The 15,449-nt window shown below is 46.1% G+C and overlaps 1 protein-coding gene across 1 annotated transcript in view; it reads right to left on the bottom strand.

Moving 5' to 3' along the window:
• ctif (CBP80/20-dependent translation initiation factor) overlaps window positions 1–15,449 on the bottom strand; it is a 133,267-nt gene that overhangs the window by 34,354 nt on the left and 83,464 nt on the right. Inside the window, 3 exon segments of the mRNA XM_029124925.2 lie at window positions 1,121–1,793; window positions 12,240–12,280; window positions 12,283–12,321. Coding sequence (XP_028980758.2) covers window positions 1,121–1,793; window positions 12,240–12,280; window positions 12,283–12,321 — 753 coding nt within the window.

Genomic DNA, 15,449 nt, shown 5'->3' with positions numbered 1-15,449 from the left:
TATGACCACCTTGTACCCATCCTCTGATGGCTACTTACAGCAGGATAATGCACCATGTCACAAAGCTCGAAACATTTCAAATTGGTTTCTTGAACATGACAATGAGTTCACTGTACTGAAATGGCCCCCACAGTCACCAGATCTCAACCCAATAGAATATCTTTGGGATGTGGTGGAACGGGAGCTTCGTGCCCTGGATGTGCATCCCACAAATCTCCATCAACTGCAAGATGCTATCCTATCAATATGGGCCAACATTTCTAAAGAATGCTTTCAGCACCTTGTTGAATCAATGCCACGTAGAATTAAGGCAGTTCTGAAGGCGAAAGGGAGTCAAACACAGTATTAGTATGGTGTTCCTAATAATCCTTTAGGTAAGTGTATGTGTGAGTTGCTTGAACACACTGGTCCACAACTTTATGGCGAGATAGCATGTGTTTTTGAAATAGTTCTGGCTAGCTTGAAGAAATACAGGGGAGTATCCCTTCAGCCACGTGAGTCCTACTCGCTATGTGTTAACGGTTGTGCAGCAGCGGCAGGTGAACGACACAGAGGAATATATCGGCATAATGCACTGATGTGTGGAGGGCCTCTGGGGTCATCGCGCGTTGCTGAATAACATTTGACGTGTTAAATAAGAAAAATCTGTAGCATTTAGTGGTTTGGAATTTCAGATAACTCATGAGATTTCAGTAGAACAGTGAGTGACTAAGGGTTAACCCTAACCCTATAAACAATATTCCAAAATGTCTGTTTCTTGCTTGGTCACGAGTAAACTAGCTGAAGTAGATTATGCACTCTGATATGAAACTGGCTATATTTGTAATTATTCCTGCTTAAATGTATGGACTCATAAGTGCGTACAGGTCAACTACAGAGGGAATGGGGGTCAAGTGGGGTGCGGGAGGAGGAGGATGAGCTGGCTTTGGCGTCGCTGAGGACAGTAAATATGAAAGGAGTGCACACCGCAATAAATATCAAAGGCTGCTGCTCCAGCGACCTGACAAAACTATTCTGTGTGTATAGGTCAGGGAGACTAAGCGTCATTAAGTTCCATGCATATGTTTGTGAAAACAATGCTAATTTGCGTAATGCGTTTGTGCGTGCGTGTGTAGTTTACCTTGTCTTTTAGCCTTCTCCTGAGCCTCTCTTTGGACGACTGCAGCAGGCTGACTTTAGGGCACCCCTCGTCCAGCTGGCCGTCTCTGTTCCTGTCACTCTCCGTCAGGCTCTGTCCCTGGCTTTGTCTCTGGACCTCAGCCTGGCCGGGAGGCCCCTCACTGGGGCCCCCGGGTCGCTCTCGCTCTGGCCTGTTGCTGGCCTCCTCCTTCACACTGTCAGTCTCTTTGGCTTGTCTGGCTGGTGGTGGGCCAACCCTTTCTCCTGTTGGGGGCACCCCCCTATCGCAGTCTCCTGTCGGCACCCCCCCCCTTTCCGTGTCCCGTGCCGTTCCGCCCTGCAGCCCCAGCCCTCCTACTATTTCTCCCGGCCCCCTCTGGCTGTGGTGCCAGCGGCGGTTCTGACTGTAGCCGTGGTGGGGAGGCCCCTGGCGTTGGCCCCCATGTCCCTGGTACTGCTGGACGTGGCTACCACCGCGGTGCTGGTGGCGGGGGTGTCTGGCGTTAGCTGCCGGCCCACCCTGTTGCTGCTCATTCTGTTGTTGTTGATTGGCAGGCTTTTGCTGTTGAGGTGGGGCTTGCTGTTGTTGCTGTTGCTGGTGCTGTGGCACCTGCGGCTGCTGAGGATTCGGAATCTTCCTCTCTCCTCCTGGCGGTCTCTGGTGCTGCTGCCTCCTGAAACGAGAATCGGGCGGTTCAGTTACCAAGAAAGCACGACTGGGCGATGCCACCGGGGCCACTCTGCCAGACCGTTGCGAACCGGACCAGTCGCCCAGGTTCACTGTTCCATGGCCGAATCCATGTCCAACTTTCTGGCATTTTCCACATTATAATCCGGCTACTTTAATGCAGTCCCACTCTCTGACTGGCTGCCTGTCGTGGACAGATCACAATCGGTACGACGAGCTAGATCAGCTAGCAGGCTTGGCCACGGTTTCCCACAAGGTCTGTGAGCTGTTATATTTAGTAAGAGCTACTCTGAGTGGTGTGGGCCTCCGGTTCTCAGGGAGCTCGCAGACTGACACAACAGGATTAAGCACATTTGCGCGGAGGAAAAAATAGCCTGTTATCTCCTTTAGCCCTGAACCAAAAGGAGCTCACAGGGACCGATCTGTGCATGATGAGGCACAACGTAACCAACACATTTAGTTATTAAGGCAACAACTACATTGAATGAAATGTATCCAATTACGAATTGAAAAGGGGATTTTGAACAGGCCCACATTCAACTCTGACCGAAACCATCCCAAACGCAGGAGCCTAAAGCTCGCAATTAATCAAACTGCCCTGAAACAACACTCTAAACCTTGAACAACAGCCCCATCACATCCTAAACAAGACTAACCAAGATATTTCAAGTGGAATTTTCCATTGCTTGTGTTCAAACTCAACACCGCACCCACTCTACCGTGAACTATGAAAAACATGACGTCGGCCAAAACCAATAAAATCCAATCCTGCCGCCCTTCATCAATTCTCTCTCTTTAAAGATTGGCCAGCCAGAGAAGCACAGGACCAGCAAAGACTTGACCACAGCCAGCCAAACAGACAAATCAGTAAGTCGACAGTCTGCATTTTGTTTCCAGTGGTGCCAAGATATTTAGCCAGCCAGCCAGTCAGCCAAACAAGCCTAGTGGCAGCCATGCTATACACACAGTAGCCTGTTTCCAGTAAGCTGGCAAGAGGCTATGGAGCACACAGCTTTCACTCTCAGGTACGTTATCTTAGCACAGTGCTTAGGAGAGGAGGGTCTCCTGTCTGGTTGTATTGGGCATATGTGTGTTGTTCTACATATCAATGAGACGGCCGATACGAAAGGGGATCACAGAGGCTTGCAGTCAGGTTGACCCATGTAACAGCATAGCTACCATAGCTACCTTCCGAAACCCATGTATTAAGGGGGCGGTCATGCTCGTGTAATGGGTGTTGCATAACCTTGATCATGAAATATATTTAAATTCCATTAAATGAATGAAACAATCAATCAATCAAATGTATTTATAAAGCCCTTTTTACATCAGCAGATGTCAGAAAGTGCTTTTACAAAACAACGTGTTGTTTGTTCACTTTAGGTAATGATCGGACAACTTTTAGTGTCTAGACATAATATTATCTAATTTAATAATGACTGGTAATGATAACAACTGAATTTCTACAAGTCCTTAGGATTGTGATATAGGGCAGAACATTTGGAGACGTGTATAGGACAGAACATTTTGTGGACGTGTTGGATATGAATCCCTAAGGCCATGACTCGCTGTCACAATGATCTGCGTTCGGACGGTGTGTGACGAGGTCCCTGGGAGGAGAAATGGAAGCAATCACGCAATGCCGTCAAAAAAGCGGAAATTGCAGCAGACATGCACACACAAACAGACCTCAGTTTACCCCTTGCTTTCACAATAATAATTACCATCATAACTGACTGCATTTCAAAACCTTCCGTAGAAGTGTACATAGGGAGTGGGGGGAAACTCACCTACCCCCTCCCTTAAACATGCTCCAAGACTCCCCCTTTCCGCTCAGAGCAAGAAAGACTTAACCTCTGCTCATAAAAAGTATGCCCCCACAGCAACAATCTCCACCTTTTCCCTGAAGTGGAAAATGTATACACTGCTCCCGGCTAGGCCAGCGAAGGACAGGGCTGGGAATCGGAATGACGGGCTCAAAATAAAGACGTTCTCGAGCTGAACCCCCCCCCAACTGTGGCATTCTATGACTTTATGAGTGTTAACCTGGGCCCTGACCCTAGGCCCTTCCCGGGACAGGAACATCTTTGGGGCAGATGCTTGGAGGCCCAGCTGAGCTCCTGCTAGGCCGCCTGCGTAGTGCTGGGACGAATCCAAATTGTGATAAATCGGCCGAATGTGATGACAGTATGACGATACGTTCATAACATTAATGTGCATGGCTGTACACCGTTACCCTTCAAACGGCTACTACTGGTTTCAATGTCCTTCCTCAAACTGGCAAACGTATTTCTATTCCTCAAGAACATAGCATGAAACTGGTCGTAAGGAACAACATCCACAAAGTACACAAATAAGTTGTCGTTGCCAGCTATTTTCCTGTTGGCGCATGAGTGTGCGTCTGGTCACTGACAAGGAGACAAAGTGCTTCAATGTGGAATACTCTAAGAACAGCAAAACGGCATCACAGATTTTATTTTAGCTGAACAATCACCCAACTTACAAGGCCACACATAAGCGTCTTTCCAAGAGGTGTTGAGTGTTTAAAAGCAATCTAGTCTCAGTACTTCTAACTCCAAAGTGAAGTGTTAAGTGTCAATACTTAGGAGTGGATATTTTTTTTTCAGATTTAAGTAATAATACTGAAAATAGCAGTCAAGGAGGCCTATGCAGGAAGTCACTCTATCCACAAACATTTGCCTAATTACAAAAGAAAATAAATACAATATAAGTATCAAATATTGAACTATCTAAGGATGAACAGAGACACAAAGAAGAACTGATGTGAGAGAGCAGTGTTGGATCAATTGACCATAGTGTGCATGAGCCAAAAGTTTGTTTGGGGTAAAAACAATAATTCAAAATGTGGAGAAAAGGATTAAATGTTATGTTGTCTTGAGAATTACAATGTAAAAAGTCAAGACAGAGACATTCCAACCCAGAGGGATGTTTATGTGATGTGCTGGCACCGTGTGAGTTTCATCTTCCCCACATTAGCCCCAGTCTGAACCCAGAACTATTCAAGTTTAATAATGCTTTTAAAATTCAGTACAGATCATCCAAGTCAGCAGTTCACAGACTGTCAGCGTAAAAAAAAAGTTTCTGAACTTTAAAAAACAACACAAATCGAAAAGTACATGGTGCCAAAGCAGGCAACATTTTCGATTTCCTAAAGCCACTCGAGTGTTCACACAGATTTATCACGAGACACCTTGAATATTTTATCTCAAGTGAAATAAAACAGCATCTCTATTTTAATGACTGCTTGAAAAGTCTAGCGGGACATCAAATAAAGTGTCCAAAAACGCTGTGTATAACAGTTTCTTGGATGGAAACGTGACAGAATTTACAAAGCACTGTAAATAAAAGTGAAGTTTAAACAAGTCGTAACAGGCCAGCAGAACACAGACACGGTGCTGTTGCCTGTGCTAGACGTATTTACACTTTGCTAGCAGGAAACGGTGGTTTTGTGTGTACATAGTTCTCTGTGGTCTGCCTGAGCCATAAGCATGCTGAGAGAAGTGTGAAGGTTGAAGGTGCAAGATAACAGTTGAGAAGAGAGTGCCTCTAAGTACTGTATCGAGTTTGAACTCTGTTGGGGGGGGGGGGGGCTAGAAAACACAGGAAATGGAAGTGTTAGAAGTGCAGTGTGAAACGGCGGGCACGGTGAGGTGTTGTTACCAGACGCATGTGGCCCCCACCTAACCCCCCAAGCTCCAGCTGGCGCTGTGTGTCTCTCTACCCATCCAGTCTATCGTTCCCTCCGGGTCCATCTCCCTTGGGGAGGTAGAAGGTCGGTTCAGTGTCTGCCACCCCTCCAACCACCCCCGCCCCCACAGCCGCAGTGTCCTCTCCGCGACTCCACACGGAGTGATTCTCGGTAGACTGGTTTAGCACCGCTTTTTCTTAACACGAGCTGACGGCATGTGTCTGGAGCATCGCTTTCCCTTCCTATTTCAACACACTTTACAATGGTAGGTTCCAGCCATTTAGCAGGCACTCATATCCAGGGTGAGTAATCTCAAGGCCTTTTCCTCAGTCCTTCCTCGACTGGGAGAGGACAGAAGGCTTCTCCTGCCCGCTACTTCACAATGCACCTGTACTTCCGAACGCTTCGTCACGCTCCCATTTCTGGGCTTCACTCGTCTCATTCTCTTCACGCCGTTCATTCTCCACCTTCTTTGTTGAAAGCCGGGCTGAAGGCACAAACTCGACGGGAGACCAGGGCTGTTCTGTGCTCGGCTACTGAATGAGGTAAAACCGTAGAGCCATGAATAATACGGTCAGGCAGCAATGATGTGGCCGGGCCAGTGATCGATGCACTCCCGGGATTCTGTCTTACTCACTGATGTGCACAGTCTAATTCATTATCTAATGCAGTTTCTTTTCTCTTAATGCCCGTGAGCCTACAGCAAATCATCACCACCTGCTGGATTGTGTTCCTTTCTAAACAACCAAAAAAAAGGAGTTAGTTGACCTCCAACAACCAAAAAAAAAGGAGTTAGTTGACCTCCACCATCCACCCCATCTCCTCCTCCCTTACTCCACCGCCTTCCCTCAGGTCCCTCCTCCGCACGTTAGGCGCTACTTTACCTGGCAATGACTTCTCGTTTCCCGTCGGACGGCAGCAGCACAGTTAGGCCTAGATGGTCCTGGACGATGTGGTGAATGCCTCTAAAAGCAGTATGAGAGTGTTGAAATGGTGGATGAGGGAGGATGAGGGAAAACAAGTGCTGACACAAAGCAAGAGGAGAGGGGGAAACTTTTAAGGGAGAGGGGAAAAAGAAAATAAACAGGCCAAAAACCACAAGTAGGACTGCAACAGACTACATGCAGCTACAAGAATTCTAGAACCATTTAAACTACTTGCAGCTCCAAGAATTCTAGAACCATTTCAACAACTTGCAGCCCCACGAATTCTAGAACCATTTCAACTACTTGCAGCTACAATAATTCTAGAACCATTTCAACTACTTGCAGCCCCAATAATTCTAGAACCATTTCAACTACTTGCAGCCCCAAGAATTCTAGAACCATTTCAACTACTTGCAGCCCCAAGAATTCTAGAACCATTTCAACTACTTGCAGCTACAAGAATTCTAGAACCATTTCAACTACTTGCAGCTACAAGAATTCTGAAACACAACATGGCAACTAAAGGTGTTATGAGCGATGACAGTCAGACAGACGCACACGAGGGACTGTGGCTCGTTGCCGGTAGCTGCTGTTGCCGTGGCAACCAACAATTGAATGGGGGTGTGTTAGACCTGTCACTTTTAAAAACACCTTCTGCTTCCCAACACGCCACTTTTGACCTAGATTTGGGTGTCACTCAGCATGCAGCATGTTCTGCTGACCCAGACCAGCCCATTGATCCAGCCAGGTGAGCAGCATAAAGGGAACCACTCGATATAACCACCTGCAGGTTCAGATATTTCATTATGTTCCAGACAGTTTCTTTATTGAGTGCTGGCGAAGATTCACTCGATTTCATTAGCAGCTGGGCCACATGAGTCTTACCCGTTACTGGTTCAACACAACCACCCAGGGTCTGTTAGGCTCCTGACCATATCAGAAGCATGTCAGACTGTCTGAGCATTTGTCTGCATGTGTGTGTGTTCGTTCTGTGTCTATGAAGAAAACATGCGATGGCATTCCTGCTGGTTGGTAGTTGTAAAAGGAGAGACAGATGACCCAAACGACATACAGACAGACCGACAAACAGTCGGAAAAGTGGCGGTTATCTCCACACGCCAACTGCTCAATAAACACATTCTGTCCCCACTCAACACCCTGAGAACCAAGGGAAAGCGGGGACGCCAAACAACCAATGCCCCCCCCCCCCCCCAACAGCTCAATCCATATAGAAAGGCTATCCCAGAAGCCAGCAGATGCTTATGCAGAAATGGAACACTGAAACGTTGAGGCCTTCAGGTGTGCAGACTGAAGCGCTCAGAAACAGTGGGAGTGAGAAAAAGAAAGAACATTCCTTTAAGCACATTCTGAGGTGAATTTCAACCCAGTTAACATGTCGAATACGTCCAAATCGTGAGTGTTTTTCCCTCCCTCCCAAATAGTGAAATCCTCTGTCCTCCCACTGCAATCAGCTGCAGCTTCCTTCCACAGGCATCAAGCCAACAAATAAAGCTTTTCACCAGCGTGTCTGTATGTCCCATTACCTGTGTTCGGTATTGTACCGTAATGTGTTCCAGTTACGTGCAAGTTGTTCCATTACGCTGGCAACCAGCAGAAAACTGCATGTAGGCCAGGTCTGTGTGTTTACGCCGCCCGGTGTTAGTTAGCAGTCAATGGTATTTCGGTGCTGTCTAGAAATCCCACCAGGTTGTGGTGTAAATAGGGAATGAGGTGCTGCTCTGTCTGCATGCGAGGGACTGGATGGATTGTGTGGGTGTTCCCTTCCTGTGTCACTAGCTAGCTTGTCCGTCTAGGTCTGTCTACTTGCCTGCCTGCCTGCCTGCCTGTCATTGGACGACAAACAATATGCCTGCGAGATGCCAGAGGCAGTCGAAGAGATTAACAGGCAGAAAGCGTAACAGGGAGAGGACCTTCGGAGGCTCTTCTCCACCTTACACAACTGTACGCAGCGAGACCTCCAGCTGTCAGACTACACCTGCAGGGAAACATACCTTGGTATCAACAACGTACACACCACCAATCACCTTCGACAATACCGGAACAAATCCAGGAAAATGTTATAATATAAAACTACTGAAAAAGAATCCCACCACTTTCAACTTAACACAAAATATATTTGAGGAACTGTAGGTAACCAAATATGAAATACAGGTGAATATTCATTATAACACGGGGGTTAGACAGTTCGGTATAATGCACATGACAATATTTCACCATGAAAATGATAATGTCCACTGCGTGCTTGTCAGTGTGTAGATATGAGAATGACAACGTGCACAGTGTTAATGATTAGCTACTACATTGAAAATCACACTGTGGGAATGAGTGATAATGTACATTATATATTTAGTGCGTGGTAATGCATAGCAATGATAATGTACACCACATGCATATTAATGTGTAGCAATGGGACTGATAATGTACACTTTACAGGGTAATGGGAAGCTACGAGAATGATAACATACCCTACATCCCATACATGGCAATGCAAGGGTATGACAATGATAATGTCCACCACAAACATGGTAATGTGTAGCTATGAGAATGATAATGCACATTCAGTGTGAGTAAGTAAGCGCGGTATACTGTGTGTGTGTATAGGGGTGTGTGTGTGTGTATGCGCACAACACTAGCTGTACAAAGGCCTCACGGGATTCTGCAGCAAGGTGTTCCTGCCAGGGGGGAAGGATTTGTCCTTTAGCCAGAAAACCTGGACAAACAAGACCGCAGTGTCCTCCCTGCCAGCAGCCTCCGCAGCGCACAGATAGACAGGTGCACACACAGACAGGCAGGCATACAGACAGGCACACAGGAAGACAGGCAATGGTGCAGAGAAAACATAGCAGAGCTTTCTGTCAGACCGTGAGCAGAATGCTGAGTACATGTCTATCAGAAACCTGGGGGGGGGAGAAGGGCGGTTGGCGAAAAGAAGCGAGAAAGCCAGAGACCAAAAGCGATAGAGTGAGATGCCTAGAGGATGATTAAAAGTCAGAGGGTCAGAGTGAGGGTGAAAGAAGGAAGAGCACCAGGGAAAATAAATAATAAGAGAAAAGAGAGACAAAGAAGTTCTCTCTATACAAAATATGTACAGAGAAAATATAGAGAGAAAAGGGAGAGAGAGCTTGGAGTAAAAACTGTCAGCCATTAAGTATAGAAGACATCTTGACCGGTTTTGTTGTGGAGGTCCAATACTCTGCCAGAAGCTGCTTCTGGGTTCCTGAGACGCAGTGACAAAATGGGCTACACCCACTTTTCTCTGACTCTGTCTTTTCCTGTCTTTCTCTCAACTCTCTGCGTGAAGGACTGGTCTAATTAAATGATTATCGTGGAGACAAGACAAGGCAAGGGGCTGGTTCACCTCAAAAGACAGCCCTCTGTGCTAAATCACTAGTACTTATAGCCCAGATTCCCACCGCCTTCTTTCTCTTCCTCACTATTTTACCGGTCTACCACCTCACTCTCATTCTCTCCCACTGTGGCTCTCAGTCTCCCCCTCTCCCTCTCCTCCTCTCTCCCTCAGTGCTAGGTGCTTTGATCCCAATCGCAGGGGTTCAGGAGGATTTGTCACAGTTGTGTTCCCTCCGTGATGTGCGGTGTGCCCCAACCACCTCCACCTATCCAGAGGTGAAAAGCAATACATGTAATTGGCATCTCCTGGCTATGTTAAGTTATGGAATGAACGTCAGAGCGTAGAATTTGACAGCAGAACAGGGTCTGATACACGTTTCATGTTCTGATCAGAGCAGGCCCGGTCTGGATCCATCAAACACGCCGTCACCGCATGCCACCGTTTAATGCTCACGCACAGCACACTGGGAACTCTAACCATGAGATGTGCATTGTGGGTGTGTTTGAGAGACTGTACCCCAGGACAATTTTCTTTATTTTTTAAAGGACATGAGCGAAACACGCCGTCTTTCAAATGATTTTGCTCTCTTGAGAGGATATGAGGTAAGAGAGGATTCCAGAAAAGAAGTGTTGGGGCAGTGTAGGACTGAGAGAATAAGGGAGGGAGAGAAAATGTGTAAGTGAGCACGAGAACGAGTGTGAAACATTGCAAGAGTGTGTGTAAAATTAATCCGCCAGCAAGAGTTCGCACGAGAGAGACAAAGCGAGTTTGTGAGAGGCAGAGTGAGACAGAGTGAGGCAGAGTGAGAGGCAGATTGAGGCAGAGCGAGCCTCTTCCCCTCGGCTATCGCCCCGACATTGGCGCATTCAAGCGCGTCTTCACCATCTGCACCATAGTCCCAAAGCGGAGGAGGAAAATGATGGCTGGTGTAAAGGCTGATTAAACCCTCCGATGGCAACGATGCATGAGCACAGGGGAAACCCATAAGGAACAATGTTATTATTTTTGTTTCACACGAAACATCTGATTGACAGGCGTAATTAAGACACACACACTTATGTCGGATATTAAAACGCAGTGAAAAAATGCAATCCTTACGAAAGTAAACGTTTCACCATTGCTGGGGTTTAAAACGTATAAAACCACAGCAGGGACGTGTTCATTGGAATTCCATGCTCGTTTTATTACTTTAAAGTGGAACATGAATTGCGTCATTCAAGCCACAAGCGCCTCCCGAATCTATGGGTTTATTGATCCCTGTCGCCGCTCTCTGGAAGTCACCATTAGAGGTTTGTCAGTAACGCTCGGCAACGGAGGACCGTTCATGCTAGCTGGTAGTGGCTGCTTTGGGATTCACAGTGAGAGTGTGTGTGTGTTCATGAGCGAGTGTTGAGTGAGCGTGCGAGTGTGTGGTCATGCTTGGTAGAGGCGACACCCGTTGGCTAAACCTCCAGTCCCGCCTGGCTCCGCGCAGCTCTGCGGTCACAGTCTCACAGTAATTGCAGACCTCTGCAGCAAGTCTCCAACTACGCACCAGTATTCACAGGATTGAGCAATCCAACTGCTGTACGTTTCATTAGTTACCCTCTAAAATTAAAAACTCTTTAGTGTGTGATCTTGGTTTATCACACTGCCTTGTTTCAAACATCTCAAGCTGCAGCACCTTGGTAACACCAAAGGCAGAGCACACTAGAAACAGATTCCCTTGCAGCCAGAGGCAATATCCGATTCTCTCGGAAAATATGAACAGCCCGATGCAAAGACAGACCTTCAGCGAGGCAGTCAAAGCATTTACCTGTGACATCTTCCAGCCCTGAATTCCAGTAATATTCTAAAATGGCCTCCGCCACTTCATTATCTAACCAAAGGTAATAATTTATCTGAAAGAATGTGAAGAAATGAAAGGATAAGAATTGAAGGAAAAAAGTGAACTTTTCACTTTCTTTCCTTCTTTCACCGTTGGACCCAAATATTTGTAGTTCCTTAGCAACCAGGGAGAGCTTTCCAGTGACGTCATGCGCGGGGAGACATTTTCACAGGATTAAACTGCCAATTAAACTCATTTAATTGAGCGAAGGAGCGCTGCAATGCCACGGCAAGAGAGAGAACTCAGACGGCCTCGTGTGCGATTGGAGATGACAGGGAATTAATCCAAACTGCTACCCTACTCCCTATACAGTGTGCCAATAGGGCTCTAGACCATACAGTGCACTAGAAATGATGTAAGGAGTCATTTAGGACGCCACCAGAATCCGACCCAAAGAAACACGACAGTTTTTTCCTTCTCTTTTCTGTCTGCGTCGAGTCTGGGGCTAGGAGCTTTAGCGCTTTGACTTGGCTGCAGAGAAGAGTTAAGGCTCCGGCCTGGCCTGGCATTCTGTTGGTGTTGTTGCAGCAACGTTCCAGTAGGAATGCGTGAGTGCTTACCGCCGGTCGTTCCTCTTGCGACGGAAGAGCTTTTTCGCCCATAGTGGGCGATCTCAGCTTCGTTAGGCAGGGGTGGGAAACCCTGCAGAGATGAGAGAGAGAGAGGGAGGGAGAAAGCCTTAGCAAATGCTTCCATCTAAAACTAGTTACAGAGCTCACACACATTTGATGGTCGTCGAATGCACAGAGATCTGTTTTTACCTGTATCTATGAATGAACCTTCACATAACAATGAGAAGGCCTCGCTAGGCACAGAGGAACACAATTTTCATCAAGGATTTTCCCAAAGCAGAAATATATTTATTTAACACATTACTTATAGCAAGGCCATCTTGCTCAGGGACAGAATGACAGGGTTCTTTACATAGTCGGCTCAGGGATAATAACCAACAACCTTCCGTTCACTGGCCCAACTTTACCCTGCCACCCCAAGTTCTCACCAGTATATGTTAAACTACAAGTGTGAGAATAAGAATGGCACAGGGATGCGTGTGGAAATGTGTAAAAGAATTGGGTGCGAGGCGTTAGGTAAACGGGTTGATCGGAACATTTGTGCACAGCTTGCCTTTGTAATATCTGAAGAAGAAAACGCAGAAAATATCTGTTTGGTGGGGATGGCATGTTTTGTTTAAGGTGTGTGTTTGGGACAAGTGTGTGTTTGGGAAAAGTGTGTGTGTGTTTTGTGCAACACACTCAGTGCCTGTGTTGTTGTGCTAGTGAGGCTCCAGACCCGCTATCTCACCCATTGGACAGGAAGTGGTGGAAATCCCCCCCGGTGCACACCCTCACTTCAGATGCCTGATCTTAAACACCCGATTGCCCTACGCCAATTGGCGTTTGAGTTTGTAATTAGAATAAAACTGGCATTTTGAAGCTACACCATCCTCCTTCAATGACTTCCCTAAGCAAGCATATATTACCATTATTCCTGTTGTCAGAATTCTAAACAGACGAACAGAAAAAACTATTTAGAAACTGTTTGTGTATTTTTTTTTGCCTGTTCTCAACTTATCTGCCAACAGCCCATACCACTTAGCCTTGGTACCCAAATGGTACCCAGGCACCCCTCACTGAATGCATGACGTCAATGGATGAATGCGCGATTCTCCCAGATGAAAGCGTAATTACACTGAACAAAATTATAAACACAACACTTTTGTTTTTGCCCCCATTTATCATGAGGTGAATTCAAAGATTTAAGACTTTCTCTATGTACACAAAAGGCCTATTTCTCTCAAATATTGTTCACAAATCTGTCTAAATCTGTGTTAGTGAGCACTTCTCCTTTGCCGAGATAATTCATCCACCTCACAGGTGTGGCATATCAAGATGCTGATTAGACAACATGATTATTGCACAGGTGTGCCTTAGACTGGCCACAACAAAAGGCCACTACAAATGTGCAGTTCCATCACACAGCACAATGCAACAGATGTCGCAAGTTTTGAGGGAGCGTGCAATTGGCATGCTGACTGCAGGAATGTCCACCAGAGCTGTTGCCCGTGAATTGAATCCAACTGGCCTCACAAGCGCAGACCATTTGTAACCACACCAGTCCAGGACCTCCACATCCAGCATCTTCACCTTCAAGATCATCTGAGACCAGACACCCGGACAGCTGCTGCTATAATCGGTTTTGCATATCCACAGAATTTCTGCACAAACTGTCAGAAACCGTCTCAGGGAAGCTCATCAGCATGCTCGTCATCCTCATCGGGGTCTCGATCTGACTGCAGTTAGTTTGTGTAACCGACTTGAGTGGGCAAAATGCTCACATTCAATGGCATCTGGCACTTTGGAGAGATGTTCACTTCACGGATGAATCCCGGTTTTCACTGTGCAGGGCAGACGGCAGACAGCGTGTATGGCATCGTTTGCTGATGTCAACGTTGTGGATGGAGTGGCCCATGGTGGCAGTGGGGTTATGGTATGGGCAGGTGTGTGTTATGGACAACGAACACAGGTGCATTTTATTGATGGCATTTTGAATGCATAGATATACCGTGACGAGATCCTGAGGCCCATTGTTGTGCCATTCATCCACGACCATCCCCTCATGTTGCAGCATGATAATGCATGGCCAGCATACTCACCGGACATGTCACCCATTGAGCATGTTTGAGATGCTCTGGATCAGCGTATACGACAGCGTGTTCCAGGTCCTGCCAATATCCAGCAACTTCGCACAGCCATTGAAGAGGAGTGGACCAACATTCCACAGGCCACAATCAACAACCTGATCAACTCTATTCAACTACCATTTGCACTGCGTGAGGCAAATGGTGGTCACACCAGATACTGACTGGTTTTCGGCCCCCCCCCGGCCCCCCCAATACAGCGAAACTGCATGTTTTAGTGTGGCCTTTTATTGTGGCCAGCCTAAGCCTAATAGGCCTTTTGTGTACATAGAGGAAGTCTTAGATCTTTGAGTTCAGCTCATGATAAATGGGGGCAAAAACAAAAGTGTTGCATTAATCATTTTATATTATTGTTATTATTATTATTATTGAAACATAATACAAATACAGATATGGGCTACTTATCACACAGGCAACCATTTTTCAATACGAGATTCAGCTTACTTTGTAGGCTAATTCATCAAATGTAAATCGAAAATGGTAAATGTACATTATTTTAGGAGGAAAAGAGAAACTAAATCGCGCACACATCCTATAGTCTCCCTTTGAATTTTCTATGCTTATTTTACTGAAGATTAATATTCTACAAATGTATTAGGCTAAATAATTATTCACAAAACGAAATTCCAACTATCTTTTTCTAATAACTCCTCTTGTTTTTTGATAATTTATTCATGTCACCTATAGAAAGATCTTATATGCCAGTAATCTAGGAGACTAGAGCCATGCATTGGCGTTGAAATCAACTGGATTGCCCCACTACAACCCCCGGGAGAGATGTGCAAATACGCGCTGTTCACAGCCTATTCATTTCGGACCTCTTCTTTTTTTGAAGTTGTTTTTTTTCATATGATGAGACCTTCAATACAAACACATTCTTGTACTTTTCCAATTCATTAACCATTCAAAACAAACAGTAACTCCATTTTTTTGACAATTCTATATAGTTTGATGATGACCTAGTAGATTAACTGGTGCTCTGGCTGGATGGTGATGCTGCGGAGGAGAACACAGACAGAGAGACTTGGCAATAAGACAATGTTAATGTTGATGTTTGTCAGCGCTAAGGACG

The sequence above is a fragment of the Esox lucius genome, chromosome 14 (genome assembly GCF_011004845.1).
Source record: "Esox lucius isolate fEsoLuc1 chromosome 14, fEsoLuc1.pri, whole genome shotgun sequence".
Lineage (NCBI taxonomy): Eukaryota > Metazoa > Chordata > Actinopteri > Esociformes > Esocidae > Esox > Esox lucius.
This window is presented reverse-complemented; position numbering and strand designations above follow the sequence as displayed.